We start from the raw sequence: 17,327 nt of genomic DNA on the forward strand, positions 1-17,327 counted from the left end.
CGTCGTCCCAAACTTCTCCCAGCAGGTGGAAAATATTTTTCCATAAGTCATTATTAATGTTTCTGGCTGCACTTTCCTATTAAAAAATACTTCATTACTATATAATTTAGTCTAAATAAAAATATCACATCGCTATAAGTATATAGATACAGGTTTATATTGAAGAAACATATTACTAAAGTTTCTATCCAAGCATCCGAACAAGCGAACAGCTGATTATTGCGTAAGTCGACCTTGAGCGTAAATGGCTATACTTAACTGTTTAACTGACACTGGATGGGTGACCATGTATACCCTATATCCCCCTCTCGTCCACTGTATTTACTATTTCTACCTGCAGGATCGACCTGTTACCTCTTGGATCCCCCATTTCTAGCTGTCGGTTGGCTAATGTTAATGTACTAAATGTCTAAATAGCTAATGTCTAAGTAACTCGCGACCTATTTTTCCCCTATCATATCTACTACATATATTTCACACACACACACACACATCCACACAACCACCACTTGGTCCGGGAGACATCTCCCGTCACGCAGGGTGCAGTCGCGCCTCCACAGATCTCCAGTATCAGCTCTTGATACTGGTAATGGCTCAAAAGGGCCACCACTTACGGGCTATTCATGCCCGTGCCACTTCTTGGGTGGCTTAATCTTCATCAATCAATCACATCCACACATCCCCAGGAAGCAGCCCGTAGCAGCTGTCTAACTCCCAGGTGCCTATTAATTGCTTGATTAATAGGGCATCAAGTGAAAGAAACTGCCCATTTGTTTTTGCCTCGACCGGGAATCGAACCCGGGCCCTTAGTACTGCATATTTACCTGAATTTACCTGAGGGCCACTAACACTCTAGTGGCCTCGACAAGGACAGGAAACCGGCGGTTTGTCAAAGGTCCCCATTTGTCCTGATGAATTTTTCCAGTTGGAAATTACAATTAAAGTGTTTTGGCATTTACAGCTTCGGCGGGTAGGCGGTTCCATGGTTTTATAACCCCGTGGGTGAAAAAGCATCTCCTGTTCTCAGTCCTACATTGTGGCTTGTTGAGCTTGAAACTGTTGCTCCTTGTTTGTGTTACATCTGACCTTTTGAAGAAATTGTCTGGATCAACATCCTCCAAATTGTTCAGTATTTTAAAAGTTTCGATGAGATCCGCCCTGTCATGTCTGGCTTGCAGTGTTAGCCCTGAGGCCCTCAACTGTTCCTGGTACGAGGGTTGACTTAGTTCTGGAATGATATTTGTTGTCCGGTGTTGAACTTTCTCAAGAACAGCTGTGTTCTTCTGAAGATGAACTCTTTGTTATGTTGTTGTTTAAGATTCTGCTACTGGGAACACAAAGTTCCAAGTAGCACGGGCTATGGTGAGCCCATGGTGGACTTACCTGGCACAGGAGCAGGGCTGTAACTTTGCAACCGATGAACTCTAGTTTTAGATTCAGCTACTTGGAACAAAAGATGAACTCTCCATGCTAAACGTTTTTATACCTTCATACCTCATCCTAAGTTTCCAGTTTTCCCACCTTGCTTTCCCCCTTTTCCCAGTTTATAAACTTTCAAACTTACCAAATTATTTTGTCCAACAAGTCTGATCGATTTTCATTAGATCGACGTCTCTCAGTGAAGACCTCTCCATTGCTCGCTTTATCAGTCAACACATAACTCTACCCAAGGTGTGCCCAACCACTTGGTGTGGACGGTACAGGGACGCTTTCGCTTTATGTAAGTCGGCGTTCAATCCCCGACCGTTCAAGTGGTTTGGGGGGTAGAAATAGCCTAAGCTACTATACTACATCCCTTTGAGATGTATTTATTGCTTATCTCAATAAACATACTTGAACTTGAACTTGTTCAAGTGGTTGGGCACCATTCCTTTCCCAGTCTCATCCCAAATCCTTATCATGATCTCTTCCAAGTGCTATATAATTGTAATGGCTTGACACACTTTCCCTGAAAATTCCTTCCCTCTCCTCTACCCAAGACGACTCTTGTGTTCCTAACATTATATTCTCCTTACCAATTCAATTTCTTTATTATGCACCCCATACCCATCCCGTGGGCGGTGGTGTAAAGGATTACAGAGGCACATAATCGGTTCAGGAACTGAACCCTCTAGTTCATTTAGCTAAGCAAATAACAATGTTCTTACCATACTTTAACTTATTAATCTCTTTGTGTCTAATCAACCAAATATTTACACGTAAACATATGTTACACATATATTGTTAATTGTTACTGTGTTTCAATTTTTATCTTTCTGGTTATTAAAAGCAAGTTATAGACTTTGGTTGATTGGGACCAGCCTATCCTGGTCCCAATATCTTAAAACAAATTATACACTATTTAAAGAGTTGTAGACAAGCTACTTAAATTTAAGCTGGAGGATGTGGACTTAAAACAATGCTGATATAACCTTTTTCAATTTTAATTAATGATCACAAATTATGGATTACATTTTCATCTTACTGTTGTAATTCTTCTAATACTGGCACTGTAACTGGCTAAACATATCTCCCAGCACGGAGGTGAGTTATAAGCTGGGATGATTTGATTTGATGAAGATTAAACCACCCAAAAGGTGGCACGGGCATGAATAGCCCGTAAGTGGTAACCTTTTGGAACCATTGCCAGTATCATGGGGGGTAGAAATAGCCTAAGCTACTCTATCCCTTTGAGATGTATTTCTTGCTTATCTCAATAAACATACTTTAACTTTAACTTGAACCAGTATCATTAGCTGATACTGGAGATCTGTGGAGGTGCGACTGCACCCTGCGAAGAGGTCGTGACCTCTCGATAAGCTGGGGGACTACTGTTGCATAAATACCTTCCTGGAGGGTGCCTTCAGCCTAGGCGGCGGGCGGTACTCTGGCTGGGCCAGAGCGACAGCCTCCCGGGGCAGGTGGACGTTACCCTGGTAGTTGAAGCACTGTCTGGTAGCCTCTTGTGTGTCGGTGTAGTGCTTCACCGGCTCCACTATGTGGTGGTCCAGGAAGGCTTGGTGGGCCAGCAGCGAGGGCAGGGCACACGATACGTCTCCTTTTTTTAGCTTGTCCAGCGCATCTCTGAAGCTGCTTAACTGTAGTTCTAATTCCTGTAGTAGCTTGGAATACTCTTGTTGGTTGCCACACATGTTGCATTTGGACCGGCTACTAGTGGAGTAGCAGCAAGAGCCGCCGCAAGATGGCGCCGGACACTTGAAGATGAGTGTCTCGGCCGGGTGGTGGGGATATAAAGGCCATATCCACCTGCACGCTTCACACATACACTTAAATTTATATTGATTAAATAGAGCTTCTTGTCTTTCATTGACAGTACTTAAGTAAAAGTGAAAACCGTAATTGTCTAAAACCTCGCTTCCACGGGAAATTGACCTGGTTGCCCTCAGTACACACTGATCACCCACGCTGTAGCGGGTGGCATTGGCGACACAAGAGTGATTGGTGAGAGAGATTGTGGTGTACAAAGCCCCTCCCACCTCAACCATCTTACCAACCGCTACGCCCTCGGGACCAACGTCAAATTCGCCGATCTCGTAAGCATTGCAAGAACCACCTTGTAAGTGTCTGAGCAGCAGACTAGCAGCAAACATGACGTCTTCTTCTTCAACGTTGTCTGAGCCGAAGTAACCAGTGAGCCTGAGACAGTGAGCCAGATACACCGCAGTGATGGCTCGCTTGAGCAGGTCGCCGAATGTCCGTTTCGTCGAGTTGGTTGCTAAATGGAGGACGGTCCTGTAGTCCCGCGGAGAGTACTTTCCTTTCCAAGTGAAGGCCCTCTGGTGTGAAGCTTCCTTGTCAGCCTCTCCAGGATGGTCCTCCCCGCAAGGCGTCTCAACCTCCCTTGGCTCGCTCTCCACCAGATTCAGTATCTCTGGTCGCCACTTCTGTAGCCCTTGCCATGTTACTGTGGTCATCACTCTGGCAAAGAAAATAAACGATGCCATTATCAACTTTCCAACATGATCTGATGGCAGCACACCAGTCAAGTTCATCTGTCGTAATAGGAAGGACAAGCTGTTCACTTGAGACAGATAAGCAAGTCCCAGCTGTGTTTGGGTACAAGTGACAGGATGAACACCCCAGCGGGTTTTCTTCCTATTGGGGAGTGTTGAACATGTTACTAGGGCGATGTGTCCACTCACAGGATGAGTGGCACTGCCCAATAACCTCGCCCTTCGGAGCAAAATTTAAAATTGAAGACATAGTATCTGTTTTTCTGTACTCCAAAATTACATTCGCACTGTTAGTTTCATAGTTCTTTAATTTGTTTACTTTAAAGAAGCAAGGACATACAAGGTTGTGAGGAGTGTATGGGAAGTAGGTGACGAGACCTATGGACTTACCTATAGGCTAGGAGGGCCATCTTGCCTATACCGGGATCCATGATGTGGTTGAGGACGCTACACTCTGAGCAATGAAGCCTACTCCAGGACGACGCCTCACACCCGTCGCTACAGTACCACACCTGCCGCCATAATAACACACTTTACATGGGTGATAGTTTTAGTTAGTTTAGTTCATTTATTATGCACCCCATACCCATCTTGTGGGCGGTAGAGAGGATTACAGAGGCACATAAGGGGCTCAGGGACTGAACCCCACAATTCATTTAGCTAAGCATGTTACAATCTTGATGAGCTAGTTACAAAATTCAATATAAGTCGTCACATCAACAATGGGTTCGAGATCGACCACAAGTACAGTTTCTAAATTAAGCAACTGACATATGTGGAGAGCCTAGTGTCACAATTGACACGTTTGTCCTGCACACCGCCCCCCATCCAGTGGGCAGCGGTGGATAGGTTACAGGCTAAAATTTCTGGTAGCAGATTATTTTGAATGAAATATTTACACATCGCTGGAACATTGGTTATAGAATTGTCTTACATTGGTGATGTGGCGACTTATACTGAATTTTGTAACTAGCTCGTCAAATAAATAAATAAATAATAAATGTTTATTTAGGTAAGGTACATACATACAAGAAATTTTTTTACAAGGATTGGTGGACTTATAGATAGAGCTAGTACATACAATGCCTAAAGCCACTATTACGCAAAGCGTTTCGGGCATATGATTGTAATTGGCTTAGCTAAATGAATTGTGGGGTTCAGTCCCTGAGCCCATTATGTGCCTCTGTAACCCTTTCCACTACCGCCCACAAGATGGGTATGGGGTGCATAATAAATGAACTAAACTAACTTTGCACCACCACCTCTTAGCTTATGTTTTAGTCACGTTGAATACATTAATTGTAAAACAAGTCTGGAAGAGAAAAGAACACAACCTATCATCCTGTTTAGGTAGTACTTAGCACATATATGAGCATACGTAGCATATACATAGTTACATACATACATACATAGCACATACATACTTACATAGCACATAACTATGTGTACCATAGTACAAATATTGACGTACTAAGCAATTAGATGGTAGAATTTGATACTATTCACTTTATAGTCCGAAAAGTAGAAGCTAAAAAACCAACTTAAATATTCCTAGGCCTAATATAGCACACATATGTACTATATGCCTCAGATAGCGTGTATTAGGCCTAAGAAGGTTAGGTAGGTTAGTTTAGTTTGACTTTGCAAAATAAATATAAACTCTTTTTCTGGATTGTCCAGATTCAATAGTACCGATTTCTACTTTCTAATTTCGTTATACGTTGGTATATGTACTGTGGTCCCCATCGTTACTATAAGTACTACCAAAACAGGAGGATATGGCTGGAAATTGAAATTGAAATAAGTTTATCGAGGTAAAATACAGACAAAGGGATGAGGTAGCTTAAGCTATTCTCACCCCGTTCAGTAGATCGTGTTAATACATACATAGACACACATCACAACAATAAACATATTACCAAACATTCTGAGAGATAAACATATACATTTCCTATATGGGCGGGAAGTTCAGTACAGTATCAAAACACAAGCTAGATTTAGGGGGTAGAAATAGCCTAATCTACTCTATCCCTTTGAGATGTACTTTATTGTCTCAATAAACGTACTTGAACAAGCTAGATAGCTACCTCCTATAACGTCTTATTTCAGTGTTACTCCGCAAGCCATAAATACCATTATTCATATTGCTTTCTATTCGCTAAACATTATTATGAGAGGCGGAGACCTTTGCGCAGGCGCGGCAGGGGACGGGGGTGGTGCAGGGGGTGTAGCAATGGAAGCAATGGGTGCTTAGGACCTCGGCGTTCACCATTGTGCAGAACGGACTGTCTACCATCAAGATGTCACCTGTTACCCAAGACAGGAATATTGTAGTGGCTTCCTCACTTAATGATTCAGTGTCATTAATTAGATTAAGGCAAAGCCCTCAACAGTAGCCTAATTTTCATCAAACTGACTACTTTATCTCTGTACATGCAATAAATGTTATTATTAATGACTTTTATTCTAAGAGATATTATATTTTAGACGCTGTTAATTGTGTATCACTAACCTGGCTTTATATCTTTCTTGGCGATGGTGCATCGACCTCTGTCTTCTGTAATAACGAAGTCGAGTACAGACGACGCACTTGGGAAATTCTTGTGTGGTCCGTAGCTGACTTGAGGCACACACTTCCTTTTCTTTGGTTCTTCCTTCGAGACTTTTTTAGACTTTTTGGTTTTGATGGTTTTAAACACCGTCATAACTCTGCCAGTAACTGCTGCTTTGATTTCATTTGTCGCGTTGCTTTTTCGCAGATGATCTAATGCTTTAAGGAAGTAGGACTCGGCTGCCTTGTTGTCGTTTATCCTTGCACTGCAGTAACCCAGGATCTCAAATGAGTTCCATAGCAGTTCCTCTGGACAGTTAAAAGACAAACTCTTCAGAGCATCAACTTTGGCGTCGTCAAAATACTCCAAGAGAAGCGACGCCCAACCTCTCTTCATATACCTGAGGGCCAGGGTGGTGGTATCCGTAACCGGAGTCTTCTGAATACATTTCTTCATCACCTCCAGAGCCTTGCTGGCGGATGCCTCGTTGGGGATGAGCATCTCGTACACCTTTTCGTAACTGATGGCATCTTCCTCACTCTTCTTGGAATAATTTTCTTCTAGTTTCATTGCCCTTATCTCATTCATCTGAGCGACATATTTCACTCTCTCTAAATCTGTTTTAAGATCCTGAAACAATTTTTTTTAACGTCAAAATTGATATAATTCGTTATAGAGATCTCTCTTGCCTTCTCCAGAATACCAAACAAAACAGAAGGGTACAACAATATATATATCGTGCTTTCAATAGAATAATAAAAAGCCCGTGGCGTAAGTCTACAAATACAAATATTTATTCAGGTAAAGTACATACATACAAGGTGAAATACAAAAGTTGATGGATTCATAGATAGAGCTAGTACATACAATGCCTAAAGCCACTATTACGCAAAGCGTTTCGGGCAGACTTTTCGGGCATTTATTTATATATACAAGAGTTCTTACATTCTTGTACAGCCCTAGTATACACAGCGTTTCGGGCAAACCCACCTTCCCTCTCAGGATAGGACTTGAAACCATGCACAATTGCTATAAGTTCATCTCATGCAGATATTCGTGATTTTGGGCGCTTGTTAGAGTTAACCGTAACTTCAAGGGTCTTAGCGCGACACGCAAGAGGCAGCAACTTCAAGCTAGCGAAATCAAAATGCAGAACAGAGAACAAGCAATTTTTCTACTAAGAGTAATAAATCTTTGCTCATCCACAGAAACCGTCAAACTTGACAGAGATTCAGTTTAAAATTCAGCTCGAAATAATAATGAGGCATGATGGGGGTGACCTCTTCAAAATCCACGAGCGTTCTGTCCCGCTAGAGACAGTGGCTAACAGGTATATTAAGAGTACTGATAGAATGCAGTCCTATCCCGCATGGGATCAAAAAACAGTTCATTCATAGTGGTGAATGAAAAACGATTTGACTCAAAACCAGGTTTTCCGGTTTGCGTTATTAAAATATTTAATTGATACAGGAAAATACATATAAAAACACGAATTTACATGTATATAGCTGAAAACGGAAGAAAGCTGTAGTTTTATTAATAAAATGGAAAAGATAGAATCTATTTGATGAAAATGTCAGGACACAACACTATGATTAAGAAACAAATCCACAAGGGAAGGAATTGTGTGAAAACCTGATTAGGCTTCGAAGAAGCTTCAGGATCCTAGTGAGGGCAGTAGCACTCCAGGATGCAATTCTTTTTACCATGTCGTGATACAGTTGACTAAGGCGCAGCTGGGAACATCCCGTGCGTAGATTTGAACCCTAATCACAGCCCTTGTGGATTTGTTCATTTGATATATCACATTAATGTGAGTGCTGTATGTACTATGATTAACATGTTTTGTCTCACTAAGTCACCTCGAAGTCTTTCATAAGGGCGTCGAGTGTGCCAGAAGAGCGAATGCGTTGGCAGATGTCATCATACAGGGCCTGGAATGATGGTGAGGGAGTGCTTTGGGTCTTCCCAAGTTCTGACTGTGAAGGTTGCTGCTGCTGCTGGTGCTGGTGCTGCTGCTGCTGCTGGTGACAGCTTGAGTCTACAGCTGGTTGTTGAGCTGCTTCCTGTTCAGCTTCTTTCAGGCGAAGCCCTTCTTGTATCTTCTTAAGGAACTGTTCATAATCATCCATGTTCCTGTTGAAGATATCTCGTGAGTTCCACCTGTTAATGACATTGTAAGTAAGATTAGGCTAGTGTCTCTCGACTCTCCAGAACATGGACATAGAACATGCTAAGGATAATATTTGTAGAAAATAAATTTTCCTTTGAAGGCAGTATTCAATACCTATTTAGCTAACAGGAAACGAGATATTTGACAGAAACAGTTTCGGCGCCATTTTTTTCAAGATAGTGGCCAAAGCTTGCTTCTCCTGAAGGTGGGGAGGTGGGGGGGGGGGGGGAACTTAGAGTATAACATGGATTTATAATAAAGTATTTAACACAGTCTTCAGGTTTCTTTGGAAGTTTGAAATGTTTAACGACTGGCGTAGGAAATAATTACCACATAACTTTAGTGATAAAATATTAAACTAAAACTTTATGTGAGTTACTCAGTTTAAGTTCCAGCTTTATGTAATTTATACTACCAGAATAAATTAGATGTATAATTTATAGCTGAATAGTTAATGAGCAGAGTTAGCCGCCAATGGGTATAAGGCGACGCCACCCTGGCGCATACCACAGTAAACAATTCAGAGACTGAATTGCTCTTTAAATATAATTTACAATCTATGCTTAGAATAAATTAACCAGTTCTTAAATACCAAACTAAATCAATATTACTGGTCCATGTTTACCAAAGGGAAGGAAGCACCTTGGGATACGTAAATTTAAATAACACGAAAATATCTCGTTCCCACTGGAGGTTGGAGAGGGAGGAAAACTGGAAGCGATTGCACTAGCGTGCAGGACTCTGGAGGGTGAGCACGCGCGCTCTGGACTACCGTAAATAGCTGTTTGCGCTTCTTCTACACATCCATGTTTAACAAAGATCACCTCCGACCCACGCTTAAGGGCAAGTGAACCTCTGTTATGAATATATAGTTCTAGCCAGTATATTGTAGTTATTTGTTGATATAAATTATGAATGAGTCCAAGACAAGCGTGTATCAGATCTTCACAAATTTAATTTAATGTATAGATTATGGTTTCAGATTTATAAACTTTCTATCCCAGAGGCATTAGGGGGTTATGTCCTGTCCCCCAGAGGCATTAGGGGGTTATGTCCTGTCCCCCAGAGGCATTAGGGGGTCGTTTCCTGTCCCCCAGAGGCATTAGGGGTCGTTTCCTGTCCCCCAGAGGCATTAGGGGGTCGTTTCCTGTCCCCCAGAGGCATTAGGGGGTCGTTTCCTGTCCCCCAGAGGCATTAGGGGGTCGTTTCCTGTCCCCCAGAGGCATTAGGGGGTCGTTTCCTGTCCCCCAGAGGCATTAGGGGGTCATTTCCTGTCCCCCAGAGGCATTAGGGGGTCGTTTCCTGTCCCCAGAGGCATTAGGGGGTTATGTCCTGTCCCCCAGAGGCATTAGGGGGTTATGTCCTGTCCCCCAGAGGCATTAGGGGGTCGTTTCCTGTCCCCCAGAGGCATTAGGGGGTCGTTTCCTGTCCCCCAGAGGCATTAGGGGGTCGTTTCCTGTCCCCCAGAGGCATTAGGGGGTCGTTTCCTGTCCCCCAGAGGCATTAGGGGGTCGTTTCCTGTCCCCCAGAGGCATTAGGGGGTCATTTCCTGTCCCCCAGAGGCATTAGGGGGTCGTTTCCTGTCCCCCAGAGGCATTAGGGGGTCGTTTCCAGTCCCCCAGAGGCATTAGGGGGTCATTTCCTGTCCCCCAGAGGCATTAGGGGGTCATTTCCTGTCCCCCAGAGGCATTAGGGGGTCATGTCCTGTCCCCCAGAGGCATTAGGGGGTCATGTCCTGTCCCCCAGAGGCATTAGGGGGTCATGTCCTGTCCCCCAGAGGCATTAGGGGGTCATGTCCTGTCCCCCAGAGGCATTAGGGGGTCATGTCCTGTCCCCCAGAGGCATTAGGGGGTCATGTCCTGTCCCCCAGAGGCATTAGGGGGTCATGTCCTGTCCCCCAGAGGCATTAGGGGGTCATGTCCTGTCCCCCAGAGGCATTAGGGGGTCATGTCCTGTCCCCCAGAGGCATTAGGGGGTCATGTCCTGTCCCCCAGAGGCATTAGGGGGTCATGTCCTGTCCCCCAGAGGCATTAGGGGGTCATGTCCTGTCCCCCAGAGGCATTAGGGGGTCATGTCCCGTCCCCCAGAGGCATTAGGGGGGTCATGTCCCGTCCCCCAGAGGCATTAGGGGGGTCATGTCCCGTCCCCCAGAGGCATTAGGGGGGTCATGTCCCGTCCCCCAGAGGCATTAGGGGGGTCATGTCCCGTCCCCCAGAGGCATTAGGGGGGTCATGTCCCGTCCCCCAGAGGCATTAGGGGGGTCATGTCCCGTCCCCCAGAGGCATTAGGGGGGTCATGTCCCGTCCCCCAGAGGCATTAGGGGGGTCATGTCCCGTCCCCCAGAGGCATTAGGGGGGTCATGTCCCGTCCCCCAGAGGCATTAGGGGGGTCATGTCCCGTCCCCCAGAGGCATTAGGGGGGTCATGTCCCGTCCCCCAGAGGCATTAGGGGGGTCATGTCCCGTCCCCCAGAGGCATTAGGGGGGTCATGTCCCGTCCCCCAGAGGCATTAGGGGGGTCATGTCCCGTCCCCCAGAGGCATTAGGGGGGTCATGTCCCGTCCCCCAGAGGCATTAGGGGGGTCATGTCCCGTCCCCCAGAGGCATTAGGGGGGTCATGTCCCGTCCCCCAGAGGCATTAGGGGGGTCATGTCCCGTCCCCCAGAGGCATTAGGGGGGTCATGTCCCGTCCCCCAGAGGCATTAGGGGGGTCATGTCCCGTCCCCCAGAGGCATTAGGGGGGTCATGTCCCGTCCCCCAGAGGCATTAGGGGGGTCATGTCCCGTCCCCCAGAGGCATTAGGGGGGTCATGTCCCGTCCCCCAGAGGCATTAGGGGGGTCATGTCCCGTCCCCCAGAGGCATTAGGGGGGTCATGTCCCGTCCCCCAGAGGCATTAGGGGGGTCATGTCCCGTCCCCCAGAGGCATTAGGGGGGTCATGTCCCGTCCCCCAGAGGCATTAGGGGGGTCATGTCCCGTCCCCCAGAGGCATTAGGGGGGTCATGTCCCGTCCCCCAGAGGCATTAGGGGGGTCATGTCCCGTCCCCCAGAGGCATTAGGGGGGTCATGTCCCGTCCCCCAGAGGCATTAGGGGGGTCATGTCCCGTCCCCCAGAGGCATTAGGGGGGTCATGTCCCGTCCCCCAGAGGCATTAGGGGGGTCATGTCCCGTCCCCCAGAGGCATTAGGGGGGTCATGTCCCGTCCCCCAGAGGCATTAGGGGGGTCATGTCCCGTCCCCCAGAGGCATTAGGGGGGTCATGTCCCGTCCCCCAGAGGCATTAGGGGGGTCATGTCCCGTCCCCCAGAGGCATTAGGGGGGTCATGTCCCGTCCCCCAGAGGCATTAGGGGGGTCATGTCCCGTCCCCCAGAGGCATTAGGGGGGTCATGTCCCGTCCCCCAGAGGCATTAGGGGGGTCATGTCCCGTCCCCCAGAGGCATTAGGGGGGTCATGTCCCGTCCCCCAGAGGCATTAGGGGGGTCATGTCCCGTCCCCCAGAGGCATTAGGGGGGTCATGTCCCGTCCCCCAGAGGCATTAGGGGGGTCATGTCCCGTCCCCCAGAGGCATTAGGGGGGTCATGTCCCGTCCCCCAGAGGCATTAGGGGGGTCATGTCCCGTCCCCCAGAGGCATTAGGGGGGTCATGTCCCGTCCCCCAGAGGCATTAGGGGGGTCATGTCCCGTCCCCCAGAGGCATTAGGGGGGTCATGTCCCGTCCCCCAGAGGCATTAGGGGGGTCATGTCCCGTCCCCCAGAGGCATTAGGGGGGTCATGTCCCGTCCCCCAGAGGCATTAGGGGGGTCATGTCCCGTCCCCCAGAGGCATTAGGGGGGTCATGTCCCGTCCCCCAGAGGCATTAGGGGGGTCATGTCCCGTCCCCCAGAGGCATTAGGGGGGTCATGTCCCGTCCCCCAGAGGCATTAGGGGGGTCATGTCCCGTCCCCCAGAGGCATTAGGGGGGTCATGTCCCGTCCCCCAGAGGCATTAGGGGGGTCATGTCCCGTCCCCCAGAGGCATTAGGGGGGTCATGTCCCGTCCCCCAGAGGCATTAGGGGGGTCATGTCCCGTCCCCCAGAGGCATTAGGGGGGTCATGTCCCGTCCCCCAGAGGCATTAGGGGGGTCATGTCCCGTCCCCCAGAGGCATTAGGGGGGTCATGTCCCGTCCCCCAGAGGCATTAGGGGGGTCATGTCCCGTCCCCCAGAGGCATTAGGGGGGTCATGTCCCGTCCCCCAGAGGCATTAGGGGGGTCATGTCCCGTCCCCCAGAGGCATTAGGGGGGTCATGTCCCGTCCCCCAGAGGCATTAGGGGGGTCATGTCCCGTCCCCCAGAGGCATTAGGGGGGTCATGTCCCGTCCCCCAGAGGCATTAGGGGGGTCATGTCCCGTCCCCCAGAGGCATTAGGGGGGTCATGTCCCGTCCCCCAGAGGCATTAGGGGGGTCATGTCCCGTCCCCCAGAGGCATTAGGGGGGTCATGTCCCGTCCCCCAGAGGCATTAGGGGGGTCATGTCCCGTCCCCCAGAGGCATTAGGGGGGTCATGTCCCGTCCCCCAGAGGCATTAGGGGGGTCATGTCCCGTCCCCCAGAGGCATTAGGGGGGTCATGTCCCGTCCCCCAGAGGCATTAGGGGGGTCATGTCCCGTCCCCCAGAGGCATTAGGGGGGTCATGTCCCGTCCCCCAGAGGCATTAGGGGGGTCATGTCCCGTCCCCCAGAGGCATTAGGGGGGTCATGTCCCGTCCCCCAGAGGCATTAGGGGGGTCATGTCCCGTCCCCCAGAGGCATTAGGGGGGTCATGTCCCGTCCCCCAGAGGCATTAGGGGGGTCATGTCCCGTCCCCCAGAGGCATTAGGGGGGTCATGTCCCGTCCCCCAGAGGCATTAGGGGGGTCATGTCCCGTCCCCCAGAGGCATTAGGGGGGTCATGTCCCGTCCCCCAGAGGCATTAGGGGGGTCATGTCCCGTCCCCCAGAGGCATTAGGGGGGTCATGTCCCGTCCCCCAGAGGCATTAGGGGGGTCATGTCCCGTCCCCCAGAGGCATTAGGGGGTCCTGTCCCGTCCCCCCAGAGGCATTAGGGGGTCCTGTCCCGTCCCCCCAGAGGCATTAGGGGGTCATGTCCCGTCCCCCAGAGGCATTAGGGGGTCATGTCCCGTCCCCCAGAGGCATTAGGGGGTCATGTCCCGTCCCCCCAGAGGCATTAGGGGGTCATGTCCCGTCCCCCAGAGGCATTAGGGAGTCATGTCCCGTCCCCCAGAGGCATTAGGGGGTCATGTCCCGTCCCCCAGAGGCATTAGGGGGTCCCGTCCCCCCAGAGGCATTAGGGGGTCCCGTCCCGTCCCCCCAGAGGCATTAGGGGGTCCCGTCCCGTCCCCCCAGAGGCATTAGGGGGTCATGTCCTGTCCCATACATGCAGCTGAGCCACTTAATTATTCACTGAGTAATCTTAGATAATTATTAATAATTCACATATTTAGCCCATTCAGTGACGATCATAAATACTCCTAGTAAATGCCAGAGCTGGTCCTTCGAGGGTTAAATAATTTGAGAATTAATTTCTGTTGAGTTGAAGTTCATTAAACAATTTAACACTAAAATACACACACTACCGCTCACAGGAATTGGGAGTGCCTAGTAGCCTAAATTAGCCGCCGCTAACAACAATAAAATCATTACGAAGTTACTAATAATTTAGTAGAGTTCAATCTACTTCTTGCTATTCTGTAGCACATAAATTTATTTACGAATTTCCACTGATAGTGAGTGCCTGTCTTTGACCTGAATTTACCTGTGGACGGCTTGTCAGACGTCATCCACCTACTGTTTCTGAGAATGTTTTCCAACTGGATTTTTGACATTTAGGCCTACGGCGGGTAGGCTGTTCGATGGGTTTATAACTCCATGGGTGAATACTGGCGGCTTAACAGTAACTGTAAACCTACTTCCAAGGCTGGACCTAGGACATGTTCTTAAAGTTGGATAACATTTGTTCATAGGGTTTTTATGCTCGTGAACGATACTCAAGTATTCATGTTCTGGAGACGAATGTATACATTTTATTCTAATGAAATCTAGGAATTGGGAGACGCACTCAAATGTTATTTTGTGTGTATGTATGTGTGTGTGTGTACTCACCTAATTGTGCTTGCGGGGGTTGAGCTTTGGCTCTTTGATCCCGCCTCTCAACTGTCAATCAACTGGTGTACAGATTCCTGAGCCTACTGGGCTCTATCATATCTACATTTGAAACTGTGTATGGAGTCAGCCTCCACCACATCACTTCCTAGTGCATTCCATTTATTAACTACTGACACTGAAAAAAATCTTTCTAACGTCTGTGGCTCATCTGGGTACTAAGTTTCCACCTGTGTCCCCTTGTTCGTGTCCCACCCGTGCTGTGTGTGTGTACTCGCCTAGTTGTGTTTGCGGGGGTTGAGCTCTGGCTCTTTGGTCCCGCCTCTCAACCGTCAATCAACAGGTGTACAGATTCCTGAGCCTATCGGGCTCTATCATATCTACACTGTATGTGTGTGTGTGTGTGTGTGTGTGTGTGTGTGTGTGTGTGTGTGTGTGTGTGTGTGTGTGTGTGTGTGTGTGTGTGATCACAAGACTGTGTAACACAGCCATCCGTGCTGTGTGTGCATTCACCAATGCATAGCCACATTTGGAATATCATTCCTACAATAATATTAAATTTTCAAAAATCATGATTATAATATTTTAACTGGGGGTAAATTTAATCGGCAGCATCAACCCCTCCCCCCCCCACCGAAACATATACATACCTTGTCTTGTCACAGCTTAGATCCCGCGCGGAATATCTAGCCTATCAAAAAATTTAACGTACAGTGTGTAAAGAGCGAAGGTGTTCCTACTACACCTTGTAGAGTACACAAGGGAGACTGATAAGACCACAAACGCGGGTTTTCATCATCTACATATATATATGGAAATTAAGTTGCAGGGGGCTAGAACTGAAGTGGAATATGTTGGTTGAAATGTAAGAGCTCAATACAATAGTTGCATTCTATACAGCAGGGATTGTGCAATGGAACATGTGCTCTGATCAGCTCTGGTAGACTCTTTTTAGTTGCTATGCATGAACAGAAATGTAGGGGGGGTGGATAAGTAATTATAATTATAGAGATATTGGCTAAATGAAACATCTTTTCATAAATCACAAGTACATGTTGATGGTTCGGCGCCATGCTAGCGGTGTAATATCTACGGGCTCACCATAGCCCGTGCTACCTGGAACTATTTGTTCCGGATAGCGAATCTTAAACAGCAGCAGCCATGCTAGCCTGCTTGACTAAAAACAGGCAGCACACCAACCCGTTCTACACAGGCAGTGGGAAGCTTTGCAGGCGATGAGTCACAATAACGTGGCTGATGTATGTTGACCAGACCACACACTAGAAAGTGAACGGACGACGTTTCGGTCCGTCCTGGACCGAAACAATCGACTTGAGAATGGTCCAGGACGGACCGAAACGTTATCGTTCCTTCACTTTCTAGTGTGTGACCTGGTCAGTGGGGGAGCTTTTCTCCCATCGTTCCTCTAACTGGTTCATCTATAATTATGTAGCTTGCTAAGCTAAACTTATATTATGGGTCACTTCCTGAGCCCCTCGTTGAGCCTACGGGATGGGTATAAATAGGTAGTAATAGTAGAAATAGGTAGAAAGTAGAAATAGGTAGAAATAGCCTAAGCTACTCTATCCCTATGAGATGTATATATTTCTTGTCTCAATAAACATACTTGAAATGGGTATATGGGGCATAGTAAATTAACTAAATCAAAATCAATCACGTGCCTCTGTAACCTCTCCATCACCGCTCACAGAATGGGTATAGGGTGCATCTTCTTATCTTGAGGTTATCTTGAGATGATTTCGGGGCTTTAGTGTCCCCGCGGCCCGGTCCTCGACCAGGCCTCCACCCCCAGGAAGCAGCCCGTGACAGCTGACTAACTCCTAGGTACCTATTTACTGCTAGGTAACAGGGGCATTCAGGGTGAAAGAAACTTTGCCCATTTGTTTCTGCCTCGTGCGGGAATCGAACCCGCGCCACAGAATCACGAGTCCTGCGCGCTATCCACCAGGCTACGAGGCCCCTTCAAAGTGAGTGCATGAGTGACCATTCCATCGCTGCTCACAGGGTTAGTTTGGACCGAATGCATTATACATTAAGCTTTTATGAAATGTTTCATATTTCCAAGTGTTAATTCAGAACAGATGACGAACCATTGTGTTACCTTTAATGTAGTCGATGTGAGCTCCGCTGTCACTTCTCTGTATAGATAACTTTATTTCCAATTGGAGTGTTCTTTGTGTTGGGAGAACAGCCGGGAAACACTATAACATTCACTGCACGTAACACAAGTATGAGGAACACATTAGTTTAACACAGCCTAGCCACTGTAGAAGACTCAACTGTGTACCGTAGAATGGTAGAGTAGTGGCAGTAGAGCTGTGAGATGTAGTCGGAGGAAGCAATGCTGGCAGCCTAGTCCTCCCCCCACCTGGCGACCAGACACTATACGAGGGAAGCTTGCTCCTCTGGCTCTGCCTATACCTGCATTTTCTCCATCCACCGATCTCAGAATAACTGCTTATGTAAAATATATATAAAACTTCATGCCACAAAATAAAA

General features: G+C 47.8%; 2 protein-coding genes across 10 annotated transcripts in view; one reads left to right on the plus strand and one right to left on the minus strand.

The window, feature by feature from the left end:
- Positions 1 to 2,407: 2,407 nt before the first annotated feature.
- On the minus strand, positions 2,408 to 17,264 carry LOC123746683 (SET and MYND domain-containing protein 4). Of its 6 annotated transcripts, none has more exons than XM_045728357.2 (6): positions 17,116 to 17,264; positions 8,368 to 8,641; positions 6,466 to 7,135; positions 6,139 to 6,260; positions 4,344 to 4,465; positions 2,408 to 3,918 (listed from the first exon to the last, which is right to left on the minus strand). In XM_045728357.2, exons 2-6 carry the CDS (start codon positions 8,635 to 8,637, stop codon positions 2,808 to 2,810), a joined length of 2,295 nt encoding a protein of 764 aa, XP_045584313.2. In that variant the 5' UTR covers positions 8,638 to 8,641; positions 17,116 to 17,264; the 3' UTR covers positions 2,408 to 2,807. The 6 variants fall into 6 exon arrangements, with proteins under 6 accessions (XP_045584313.2, XP_045584312.2, XP_045584314.2 ...); XM_045728356.2 differs by having other exon boundaries at positions 17,109 to 17,243; XM_045728358.2 differs by having other exon boundaries at positions 8,368 to 8,668; positions 17,109 to 17,215.
- LOC123746682 (echinoderm microtubule-associated protein-like 5) overlaps positions 9,413 to 17,327 on the plus strand; it is an 88,035-nt gene continuing 80,120 nt past the window's right edge. For all 4 annotated transcript variants that reach the window (XM_069316765.1, XM_069316767.1, XM_069316768.1 and 1 more), the window contains exon 1: positions 9,413 to 9,521. The gene's annotated coding sequence lies outside the window, so the exon portion shown is untranslated. The remainder of the gene's footprint in view (positions 9,522 to 17,327) is intronic.

Source organism: Procambarus clarkii, chromosome 85 (assembly GCF_040958095.1).
Source record: "Procambarus clarkii isolate CNS0578487 chromosome 85, FALCON_Pclarkii_2.0, whole genome shotgun sequence".
Lineage (NCBI taxonomy): Eukaryota > Metazoa > Arthropoda > Malacostraca > Decapoda > Cambaridae > Procambarus > Procambarus clarkii.

Bases quoted from the DNA above. Each gene is read 5' to 3' on its own strand.
- LOC123746683 (XM_045728357.2), bottom strand. From the start codon at position 8,637: ATGGATGATTATGAACAGTTCCTTAAGAAGATACAAGAAGGGCTTCGC. The intron at 6,261-6,465 runs GTTAGTGATACA...CTTGGGTAACAG, and splicing joins CAAGAAAGATATAAAGCCAG to GTGACATCTTGATGGTAGAC. The intron at 4,466-6,138 runs GTCTCCGCCTCT...TTATGGCGGCAG, and splicing joins CCTGCCGCGCCTGCGCAAAG to GTGTGGTACTGTAGCGACGG.